This window comes from Protopterus annectens, chromosome 11.part0 (genome assembly GCF_019279795.1).
Source record: "Protopterus annectens isolate FY-2018-M chromosome 11.part0, PAN1.0, whole genome shotgun sequence".
NCBI lineage: Eukaryota > Metazoa > Chordata > Ceratodontiformes > Protopteridae > Protopterus > Protopterus annectens.
In genome coordinates this window covers 1497449647-1497462146 of record NC_056745.1, presented here as the reverse complement: position 1 = coordinate 1497462146, position 12500 = coordinate 1497449647, and the positions used below count along the sequence as shown (strand labels likewise).

The window sequence follows — 12500 nt, the reverse complement described above, 5'->3', positions numbered from 1 at the left end:
GAAACAGTCCCTTGGGGAAAAAACTAAAAATGGCAAATGTCCTGAGATTTTAGGAGGAAAAAATAGTTCCTAAGTTTTCTTTAATAATTGCATAAAACAGTTATTTTATGTCTGAAACACTAAATGTCACATGAAATTGTATAAGCAGCTCAAATGCAAAAAAGTCAGGTTGTGTCCTTTTCATTGGCCATGGGAATGTTTTGTCCTGCAAAATCTCACATTTCTACAAAAAAATGTCCCACTTTGGGCATCTGAAAGGTGACAAGCCTCAACAAACTTGTCTTTAACATGGAAACTTGTGACCTAACAGAAGAACACCTACCAAAGCCGGAATTTTGCTAGTGAGACAATAAAAGAGCTATACCAAACAACAACAAAATGAAAAAAAGAACCAGTGAAATTGCGTTCTTGTATTTACCAAAAGTAATTTAATTCCTTAGTAAACTTTCTTTTAGCGCCTCGGCCGCACTCACTCACTCAAAAAAATAAATAAATAAAAGAGCTATGTTCAGGGCAATCCAGTTATTTTGCCCTCTTACTTAACTATTTAAAGCCTTGGGAAAACAATGCTGAAATATGTACTACAATGTTAACTCTGTAGCTTTAGAGAAGAGGGTCATGCCAGTGACAGACTGCAGCTACATGGTGAAGTTTGAGCTCATCTTTCTCTGTCACTGTTTCTGGTAAGGGACAACAGCCCCATGGTTGGTGGACATTTTCAAGAAGAATTCTAGCCCCTCCCTGAGTTAGTATTATGCATCATCTGTATTGCATCCCATGTAACATATTTACCCCCCGTCTCCTTGTCTGCATCTTTAATGTCTACAAAACATGATTTATATGCTGAAGGCCATGCAGTCCTATATGCTTATAATTCCTACTGGATTTGATTTTCTGAAAGTACCATTGTGATGATGAGTGGAATAAATCTGCGAAAATGCTTGCATATATTGTGTACATATCAAATTGCCATTTTAAGATTAATTTGTAGTGTAGCCCTTTTAAGAACTGACCTAGTCCATAATGCATTGGGAGTTCCAAGCTGTGGGGAGCTGGGTGCCAGATGCCGCAGAGTTAAGGTCATTTATGCTGAGAAGCTATGTTGTTATTAACAGGTCATAGGTAAGTATTCGGATAGCTGTCCTTATGGTCATTTTAAGCCTAGGCAATTTCCTTTCTTGTGCTCAAAATAATCTATTACATTTGGTTATAGATTGGCCTTACCCATCCCTTGGTCGACAGTTATATATTACCCCTAATGAGAATACCTGGAATCAAACCACAGATATGACATTTAATTAATGTTACCTGTTGGCTGAAGACAATGAAAAATCATGGTATTTATGATTTGTTCAAGGAAGAATGTAATGTACATATTAGGAACAACTTTTGACATGGAGTCAGAAGTGGCATTTCTCAAGGACTGAAATCTGAACAGAATGTCTTCTCAGTTATAAAACCATGTCAAATCACCCTAAGTCATCCCAAATACTTAAATGCCCAACTCCTTTGCTGAAAATAATTAATTTACCCCACAAGATCCTTATTTTGCTGAATTTAATTTGTTCAGCTCTGGAAAAGCAAATGTCTTCTGCAGTGACAAAGTTTATCCCATTAAAGCCTTTTCACTTTTCTAAACCCTTTGGCTGGTCTACCTAGAGACAGAGGTTCACACAGTTTCTTGTAGCAATAAAAATAGTCAAAGAAACATGTAAAATCCAGGTAACTCCACTCCTCTGTGTAATGGGCTATTGAGAAGAGGTCATATACAGTTTACTTACACTGGCAGGGGGTCAGAGTATTACATATGAGTCGTGGATTAACAAACTTAATGAGTATTTTGTGCTAAACAGAAATATAATGCATGAAGGACAAGACCACAAGCCATGGGTGAACGTGCTTATGTGTTTGTAGGACAATTATATGAACTGGTAGAAAACTGGATTTAATGGTACAAAGGATGAACAAATAAGGGCCACAAATGTGACTGGGCTGGCTTATATAGAAGTTACAATTTGAATTTAGTATAATTTTAGAGAATAATACAGATCGCCAGAGAGGAGGAAATGGTTAAAAGGCGAAATAATACAGTAAATGTGGCAAATAATGTGAATGAGGTAAAATTCAAACTTAATGGCAAGCTTGGTAAGAGGTTTCTGCTAAAACTAAATGAACTTTTGTCTGAGTAAGCTTGTTAACTATATTGTTCCACAATTGTGAGACAACTTAGCAAAACTGATCAGAGAAAGTAAAGAAATATTAGATAGATGCTCCTTAATAAAGCTTCCATTTTAGCAAAAATCTATGCAATAAGGTTATAGATGCTTCCTAAATTCTTATTTTAGCTAGATGTGTTCCCGTCCTTGCAATACATGCTTTTACAAAAAAAAAAAAAAAAAAAAAATACACTGGATGTTCTTGCGATTTATTTGGAGTAACAAATACCCATGAGTGAAAAGGAAGAAACTGAAGACTGATAAAATGATGCGTGGGCTGGGCTTACCATATTTACCAATACATGCCCAGTACAGCCAATGTGGTTCAATATGGTTTTGCCAGAACAACCCCCTTGACAATTTGAGTCCATCCTGAATTATATTTAGCCTTCCTGTAAAGCAATGCTAAAGACTGGATGGGAGGTATGGGATCCCAATGGCCATGACTGTAATCTTCTTAAGCTGCGAGTTCAATGTGGTCTTAGAAAAGGGCAGATAATAAACTGGGATAAGAGCTGGGCTAACCACCAGGTTATGGCAGGAGGTAATCTAATATGGCAGGATAGTCTTGGAGAGGAGGAGATTCTAAACTGGGGTAAAAGCTGGAGTAACCACGAGGTTACTATAGGAGGTAAACTAATATAGTGAGGTAGTCTTAGAGAGGGGCAGATAACACAGTGGGATAAGAGCTGGGTTAATCACCAGGTTATGGTAGGAGGTAAACTAGTATGGTGGCACAACTGGGTAAAAGGGGATAATCCATTGGTTAGATTTTGTCCTGCAGAGTGACAAGGGTCCTATGTCATTTAACAAATGTCACAATTTCCTAGGAAATGAAAAGTTGTTGTTTAGGCAGAAATTACAGCTTACAACTTTAGGGCAACATTTAAACAAGAGGAATAGCAAATTAAACAACTAATTAAATGGTGTCTGACACTAAAATGGTAAAGGCTCTTTTAATTTCTGTTTTACACAATGGACTGGATAATTACAGTTCCTCCATTTTGGAAGAAGACAGGAAACACTGGTCAGGGTTATGGAATGATTGATCTCCTGCAATGGAAGAGTTAGGTAGGTTATATTCAGACCAGGCTAATACTGTCCTGTATTTTTTTCACTTATTTCTAAAAAATTCCAGAATTGGCAGTATACCCCAGTAGAAGCAAAAAGAAGGGGTTGGGGAAATGGGACATGTTGAAGATGCAAACATCCCAGTGCTGATCCTGCTCATGTGATATGGGACTGGCATTACAGTCACAGGAATCTGGGATAAATCTGCTCACACTATCACTTATGTGTAAGGGACATGCCCACCTGCATTTTCAAAAGATAGTTTTGGATTCTGGACCTCAATTCATCAAAGTTTCTAGGTAGGTTTTAGATAGATTGTTATGTTTTACTGTAGTGTTGGGCAACCTAACACCCTAATAATAATCCTACAGCCCAGCACTTGCTCAGACCTAATAGCAAGCACTAATATACCCTGACACTGATTGCCCAGCAGGGCAAGGCTCTTTATTCACCCCTGACCAACCAAGCGACTAAGCAGCTCATCCTACTATTCAAGCATGACCAAAGGGCAATTTCAGGTGTACTCTCCAGTACAGCTGGTAAATCTGGGTATCCTGAGGCAATGTTACAACTGCCTCATGTACACAGACAACCCTTTCCTCCTACCACAAAACACTAACATATGCGAGAGATGCAATTATACAGCCAAACTGGAAGCTAAGTTGTCTCCACCCAAGACTGGAACAGACAGTCAAGTGGAGAAAGTTAACACTTGCACCACACCTCCAGGTGCATACAGGTCTACTAAAACAGCACTGGCAAAAAATACACATAAATACACAAAATCTTACTCGGAGGCTCTAAATAAAAACCTGCAAAAGCATCATAGACCTCCAAAGCAGACACCCAAACAACCTGCACCTCCTGTCACAAACCAGACAACACATAAAACACAAAATCAGTGTGCCGCACAATCACAGCCCTTAAGGCAAAATAACATAACTAACACACTAGTAATAGGTGACTCTATAGTCAGGCACACTGACATCCCACTCACTAGGCTGGACAAGCAGAAGGTTACTGTTAGCTGCCTGTCGGGAGCCAGAATCAGCCACATAACACAAGCACTCAGGTCACTCCAGAACAAGTACAAATATGACCCTGTCATTGTTCATGTTGGTGTGAATGACCTGAGACGTTCCTCCCTGGACTACATGAAAAGAGACAGGGAAGAGCTCTCTGATCATGTAGCCCAGGCTGGTATGACCCTGACCCTGAGTAGCATCCTGCCATCACCAAGAATGATACCTCAGTATAAAGAAAAAAATGATCAATTTTAACACTTGGCTAAGCTTCTGGTGTCATTCAAAGGGGATCCAGTGTCTGTCAGCCTGGGATGACATGCTTGACAAGCCGCGTTGCTTCATAAGAGATGGCTTGCACCTGTCACCCCTAGGCTTTCGAATACTGGCCAAGGCTCTTGCGGCCCCCATAGTGCTTTTTTTAGGCAAGGCTCAAAAGTCAAACCCACCTCCGTAAACAGCACAATTAACAAAAAACTGAGGGTTATGTTACTCAACGCCAGGAGTTTAAATCTCAAAATGCACGCACTCAAAGCACTCCTCAGTATGGAGAATGTCGACATCTGTGCAGGTTCAAGGCTCCAGAGAGCACCCCTGCACTACTGGGCTACAACTCATACCACACGTTTCAGCCACAGAATACAGACCGAAACACAAAAGGAGGGGGTGTATCCATGTTCATCATGGATACCTACATCTCCAGGTTAGTGGCGCAGCATGATACCTCTGAGATCATCCATGTGCAACTAACATCGGGCAAATCTGCATTGCAAATTGTGGCTTGCTACAGATCACCCTCCATGACCGAGGATCATCACTCCACCTTTCTTGAGACACTGGAAAACATGAAGGTCTTACCGAACACCCTGACATTGGGCAATTTCAGTTACCCTACCATTCACAGGGAAAACTATTCGAGTACAAACTCCCAGGCCCAGCACTTCCTGGAATTCATCAACTCAAACACCCTGGATCAGCTGGTAAACTCCCCTACCAGAGGTGAAAACATATTGGACCTGGTCATCACCAACATGGGCGACAGGTGTTCCACACCAGAGGTCAGCCTGTCACTGGTTAGATCAGACCATAAACTAATCACTCTGGATGTACACACCCCACCACCCCCAACTAAGGAAACCACAGTAAAAAACTTTTCTAAAGCAAACTTCACCTTACTTAAGACAGAGGTGGTAAGTTTCACAGCCCCCACGCTAAAGGATAACACTGCCCAAGATGCAGAAACCTTTACAAATGCACTCTATGAGCACCTACAAGGATTCATGGATCATGCCATCCCTAGCAAAACCAAGACTCACTCCCCTAAGTGAAGGAAATCAGTCTGGTGGACCCCTGCCATAAACAGGCTATACAATAGAAGGAGGAAACTAGTTCAGAAAAAAAGCAAATCCCAAGAAGGAAAGACATCCCTGATCAGTATCAGTAAGAAACTAAGGTCCCTCATGAAATCATCCAAAGCTAACTTTGAAAGAAAAATAGCCAAGGATTCAAAAGATAACCACAGAGTCTTCTTTAGCTATGTTAAGAATCTAAGTGGCAACTCGCAGATATGCACTGAACTAGTGCAAAATAACACAAAATATACTGAACCTACTGATATTGCCAACATCCTGGCAGATAGATTCAGTGCAAACTTTACCCCCCTCTCACCTCCAAAAGGGCCCACAACATTACCGAAAAAGTGTAGTGTCCCAAAAATCAGAGACTCACAGGTGAAAACAGCCCCTTCAAAAGCCAAAAACACAGCATCAATGGGACCAGATGGTGTCCCAGGCTGCGTCTTGCACAAAATACATAATGAACTAACCCCCCCACCTAAACATGCTGTTCAACCTCAGCCTCTCCATAGGCTACGTGCCCATAGAATGGCGCACAGCAACGGTTATTCCTCTCCACAAAGGAGGGGCCACAACTGACCCTGGTAACTATTGCCCCATAAGCCTGACTAGCCTGGTCTGCAAGGCTATGGAGTGCATCACCATGGAACTCATTAACAAAGACATTGGGAACCTCCAAACACTTGACCTGACCCAGTTTGGCTTTGTTAAGGACAGATCATGCCTACTAAACCTGGTTGACTTCTTCGAGACAATCACAAAGGCCATAGACGAGGGAAAGGTGGTTCACACAGCCTACCCTGACCTCGCCAAGGCTTTTGACACCATTCCCCACTCAGGTATTACAGAAAAACTCACCAGCCTGAACATAAACCCCTATGTCACGAGATGGGTTGCCAACTGGCTTACAGACAGAACTCACATGGTAAGAATAGCGAGCTCCAGGTCCGACTCTAAACCAGTCACAAGTGGTGTCCTGCAAGGCTCGGTCCTGAGACCCCTACTGTTCGGCATATACTTCTCAGAAGTACAAGCAAATACAGGAGGACTATGGCTAACCAAGTTCGCCGATGACTGCAAACTGGGAGCCCTAATTGACTCTCCGGCTGACAAGGAAATCCTCCAAAAGAGCCGTACTAAGATGGACACCTGGTGTCAAAGTCATGGCCTCAAGCTAAATGCCAAAAAATGCATAGTCATCCCATTTGGGAAAAACAAAACACCCATGAATTACCACATAGGTGGCAGCCCCCTTAATACAGAAGAGGTAATAAGAGATCTGGGGACCCAGGTAGACAGTAATCTCTCCTTTGACAATCATATTGCCAAAGTAGTTAGGAAATCCTACTATGTGGCCCATCTAATTACTAAAGGGTTCGCATCTAGAAATAAAGAGGTTATAGTGCTCCTCTACTCATCACTCATTAGACCCATCATAGAGTACAATGCCCCATTTGGGATGTACCTCACAAGACACTTCCAACAGCTGGAAAGACCACAAAAGTACCTCACCAAGAGGATTACTGGCCTCAAATATATGTCCTATGCAGCCCAACTGAAAAAACTCCGGATGTACTCAGTGACATATCGCTTACTCAGAGGTGATCTCTGCCTGACACAAAGCCATGTCCAACTCAGAATTGATGGACATGCTCCACCTAAAAAAATCCAAGTCACTGCGAGCCATGCGCTCTAGTGAGCTAAACCTCACCACAACAATAAATAGAACATGCTGGAGGGACAGAGTCTTGTCACAGTGACTCCCCATGCTTTGGAACAAAATTCCAAACTACATCAGGCAGAGCCCCTCACTAACACTCTTCAAGAGAAACCTTGATGAGTGGATGAGTAACAGAACATACACCCCTGGGATCACCTCATTGGCTCTGCTCGACAGAGGATCAGTTAATTAATCAATGGGGCAGTGAAAGCCGACACACTCTGGCTAGGCTTATAAATGCCCTCGGGCATATAGCCTAGTACCTACCTATGAACCTAATGGGCAATTTCAACTACCCCACCATTAACTGGGAAAACTACTCTTGTATAAACTCTTTTGCTCAACATTTTCTGGAATTGATAAATTTCAACGCCTTGGATCAACTTATCCACACCCCCACCAGGGGCAGCAATATCCTAGACCTGGTCATTCCCAACATGAGCAACCAGTGTTCCACACCAGAGGTCAATTCCTTTTTGGTCAGATCCGACCACAAGCTAATCACCTTAGACATCCTCATCACAACCCACCACCCATTGGGGAAACCACTGTAAAAAATTTCTCCAAAGACAATTTCACGCTTCTTAAGACAGAATTGGCAATCTTCACGAAACCCATGCAGATGGACAATAGAGGTATGACTGCTGAATCCTACACAAATGCACTTTATAAGCACTTACATGAGTGCATGGATCATGCAATCCCCAACAGAACCTAGATGCTATCCTCCAAAAAAAAAGAAACCAATCTGGTGGTCCCCTGCCCTAAACAAACTCTACAACAGAAGAAAGAAACTGTTGCAAAAACAAGTAAAATCCCATGATTGGAGGAACTCCCTGGTCAGCCTCAGTAAGAAGCTGAGATCTCTCATAAAATCCTGCAAAGCTAGTTATGAAAACAAAATCACCACTGATTCTAAAGACAACCACAAAGCATTCTATAGCTATGTCAAAAATCTCAATGGCAACACTCAGATCTGCTCTGAGTTACAGTACAATGACACTAAATATACAGAACCATCTGATATTGCCAACATCCTGGCAGATAGGTTCGGTGCTAACTTTACCCCCCTCCCACCCCCTAAAGGGCCCATCTCTATACCGGAAGAATACAAAGTTCCTGTAATCACGGCTGCAGAGGTAAAAACCACACTCTCCAAAGCCAAGAACACAGCATCCATGGGACTTGATAACATCCCAGGCTGCGTTCTACATGACCTACAGAATGAACTGGCACCACACCTAAGTACCATGTTCAATCATAGCCTTACCTCAGGCTTTGTGCTCACTGAATGGCACACAGCGATGGTCATCCCACTCCACAAATGGAGAGTCACCACGGACCCCGGGAACTACCGCCCCATTAGCCTGATGAGCCTGGTCTGCAAGGCTATGGAATGCATCATAATGGAACTTATCAACAATGACATTGGTAATCTCCAAACTCTGGACCCCATCCAGTTCAGGTTTGTAAAAGGCAGATCATGTCTCCTACCGACCTCAAACAGATGCACTACGCAAACCATCTCAAAAAAACTTCAGCTTTACTCTGTCGCATATTGCCTACTCAGAGGCGATCTCTGCCTAACATACAAAGCTATGTCAAACCCAGAGCTGTTGGACATGCTCCACTTAAAGAAATCCCAATCCCTCTGAGCTACATGCTCTAGGGACCTAAACCTTGTCACAACAATAAACAGAACATGCTGGAGGGATAGATTCCTGTCCCAGAGACTTCCCATACTCTGGAACAAACTACCTATCTATATGAAACAAAGCTCCTCATTAGCACTCTTCAAGAAAAATCTTGATGATTGGATGGGAGATGGGAAATTCACCCCGGGGATCACTTCTGTGGCTCTACTTGACAGGGGCACAGGAAAATCATTTTCTTGGGTGGCGAAAGCTAGGGTACCTTTTTGGCTAAGCTTATATAGGCCCTAGGGCCAATAGCCTAGTACCTACCTATGAACCTATGAACCTATAAGTGTTTACTTGCCCTGGAAATACTTACATGATTCAGCATTTTCATAATTGTAAAAAGGGACGTCATCAAACAATATTACATAAAATTTGCACTGTGTTTTAAAAAGAAAAAAAAGAATATGAACAATTACTTGGTTATAGGTGTTCTTTTATTTTTATATGTTTGCAATTATATACCTTGAAGTATATATTAAATTGTATATATTTATTGTTGAGTGTTTACAATGCTCTGTTACTAAATTGCAAATCTCATGTTAAAAAAATATGAAAGATATCTTACATTTCTAATGAAAGCAATCAATGAACATGCCAAATGTGATATTCACTGAGACATTTCTTTTATTTATTATTTAAAGTACTAACTGAAAGGTAATTTCTGATAAAATTGCTATAAAAAGTTAACTTGTGGCTTTAAGAAAGTTTGCAAAGACATTAAATGAATGTAGAAGATTTATTTACTGAAAGATAAGGTTTAGAAATTAAGATACGATATGCTATGCTGTGACAGAAATATATCAGTCATAGATCATAGACAAATACACAGACTACATGGATAATCAGGTCTATATCATAAGATTAAAGTTTCAAAATGTCGAATCTGATATGGTTGACATCATATGATCGAAGTTTTGAAACTGTGACTCTTTTAACAGAGATGTCTACAGTGCGGAAAGGGAAGATTTCCCTTTTGTGCACTGTAGTGCGATCTCAGAGTTGGTATATTTAAGTAGCAGGGGGTGTGGGGGTGCAGGGGGGGCTTGTGGTTTGTTTGTGTAGATTGTTGTGTCTGTTTTACATTTTTGAAGTTTCAAAACTTCAATCATTTGGTGTTGACCATATCTGATTTGAAGTTTTGAAACTTCGATCATGTAATATAGACCCGGATAATCACATTCGGCACAAATATATCTTCTTGCAGTATGGTAGAGGTTTGTGCACAATCCACTATACACGTGCACTCAACAATTAATTTATCTACATTGAAAAATCACACGAGGATACACTTTGGAGATAATTCTACTGAATTAATCTGACCAGCGATGTCTAATCAAACTGTCAGAAGCCATTTAAAGCAGCCCATCTTATGCGATAGTAGTATATTACCCCCAGAATAGTAGTATGTTACCCCCCAGAGTTAGTTCCACAAAAAGGAGATACTAAAATGTTAACAAAAGTAAAAGTTATTCATTGCAGCTATCACTAGTTTATGCACAAATGAGCTAATAATACTCTCAGGAAAAAGTGTTGCTGGAGAAATGAAAAAAGACTGCCGTAAGGAATTCACACTCTATTTTTTTATATTAGTACATGTCGACAGTGAAAATGTCCGTTCACTCAATTGGTCATTATCGTACAAGTTCATATCAGTTTTAGTGTGCAGACATTTTCCTTCCAAACTAACATTTACAGTAAAAGTGTTCCTCACCCTTTTGTCATAGTGCAGTGACATATCACACCTCAAAGACACTACCCTATTAGCAAAATATAATATTATTCTAACTACAGCTATTGCATTTTGGCATGAAGTATCATTACCTTCCAGGCTTTGACCGTGTGATCATAACAGAATCAGAAGTCAAGGAGTGGGCCTGATGTTCAAATCTAGTTCACAGCCAGAAATGCAAGTGACACTGCATCGATTCTCCTTTCCTTGAATTCAATTCCCCTTGCTGCAGGGATCTAGAATATGTTCATTTTAGGATAAGTGTTACGACCATCAATTTGTTTAAAATACTTATGGTATGCATTTCCAAAAAATATCAAAGTACTTTGCAGCTGAGTCAAGAAAACCATCTGAGCATTCAGGATTAAGGTAAAACAAATCAGTATAACAGCACATCAAGTCAGTAAACAATAAAGAACATACATGAGCTGTTTAGGTACTGGATTGGAATCCGAGAGTCACAGCAAGAAACTTTGCTAATAGGACTGACAACCAGAAACACATATGTGTATAACACCTACTGCTGCTAGAAGAAACAGCTGAACTCTGAAGAGATTCAGTTCATTTAGTCATCAAGACAGGCCTCTGGCACTATAAAGTCACCAGCTAAGGCAATACAGAAATGCAAATAAATACTTGTAAGCCATGGATTTACATACAAGTGTAAGTTAAGACTTAATAGGAAAATATATTGCAGCATCTACCTAGGTTTGCCTTTGATATGTTTTATTACAAAACAACATCTATGCAAAATCTCTTTTGAATAAAAATAGTTTATTCTGCTGAAGAATATTCTTAGCAAAGACAAATGAAAATTAGCGCAAGCTACAGTCCAAGAAACTGCCTCACTCATAAACCAAGATAATGTTCGGTCACAAGTTGAACATCCTAGGCAGATTGAATAATCACTTATCTACTTCCAGAAATGGGTGTAAACACAAACTTCAAAGCAATCGCGAAGAAGAATGAATATTTTAGCTCAGCAATCTCCTGATGCACTTTTTGTGGTTGTGTTTTTTTTCAGTATGGAAAAAGCAATACAAAAGTCTCAAACTTTTCTGATTTAGAAATGTATAGTTTTTAATACTTATTGACCTTTTTATGCTACATATTTAAATTTTTTATTGCTAAACATTTATTACAGTATGAAACTAGTCATGTAGACAAACTAAGTCTCCTGTCTGCCAATAAAATATAATCTTACCTGGTGGAGAGACTGGCCAGAAAGCAAAGTGTCAGACCAGAGTGTAAATCATGCATGGGTTTCGACACCCTCAATGTATCTGTCATTCAGGAAACCCAAATATGCAGATCAAAATGAGTGAGATTATGAGACACACACTAACAGGAAAACATTTTAGGAAATTAAGTCAGCAAAATAAACCAAGGAAGTTCTATAAAGAGTCTATTGCTCTCAGTTGACATGATAGAAGCATGATGCTGTGATTTAGGCTTTAACATTTTGTCTTGTTCCTTCAAGATGTACCAATGTTCTTCATCTTTATGATTTTTCAAAGCACTCAATTTTTTTTTACTGCTCAGAGGTTAAGAGCTATATGTGAATCAGAAGTGAAAACATCAATAAAAATGTCAGAACAGAAACCAACAGTAAAAATGTCTTCCTAGTACACTTTCTGAGTATGTACAAACACAGCATTTAATAACTGTTTCCAATTCTGAAAAAAAC

The 12500-nt window shown here is 40.2% G+C and overlaps 1 protein-coding gene across 1 annotated transcript in view; it reads right to left on the bottom strand.

Moving 5' to 3' along the window:
* LOC122815098 (plexin-B2-like) overlaps nt 1-12088 on the bottom strand; it is a 192990-nt gene extending 180902 nt beyond the window's left edge. Inside the window, exon 1 of the mRNA XM_044087340.1 lies at nt 12018-12088. Coding sequence (XP_043943275.1) covers nt 12018-12073 — 56 coding nt within the window. The 5' untranslated portion in view covers nt 12074-12088. The remainder of the gene's footprint in view (nt 1-12017) is intronic.
* Between the last annotated feature and the right edge of the window lie 412 nt (nt 12089-12500).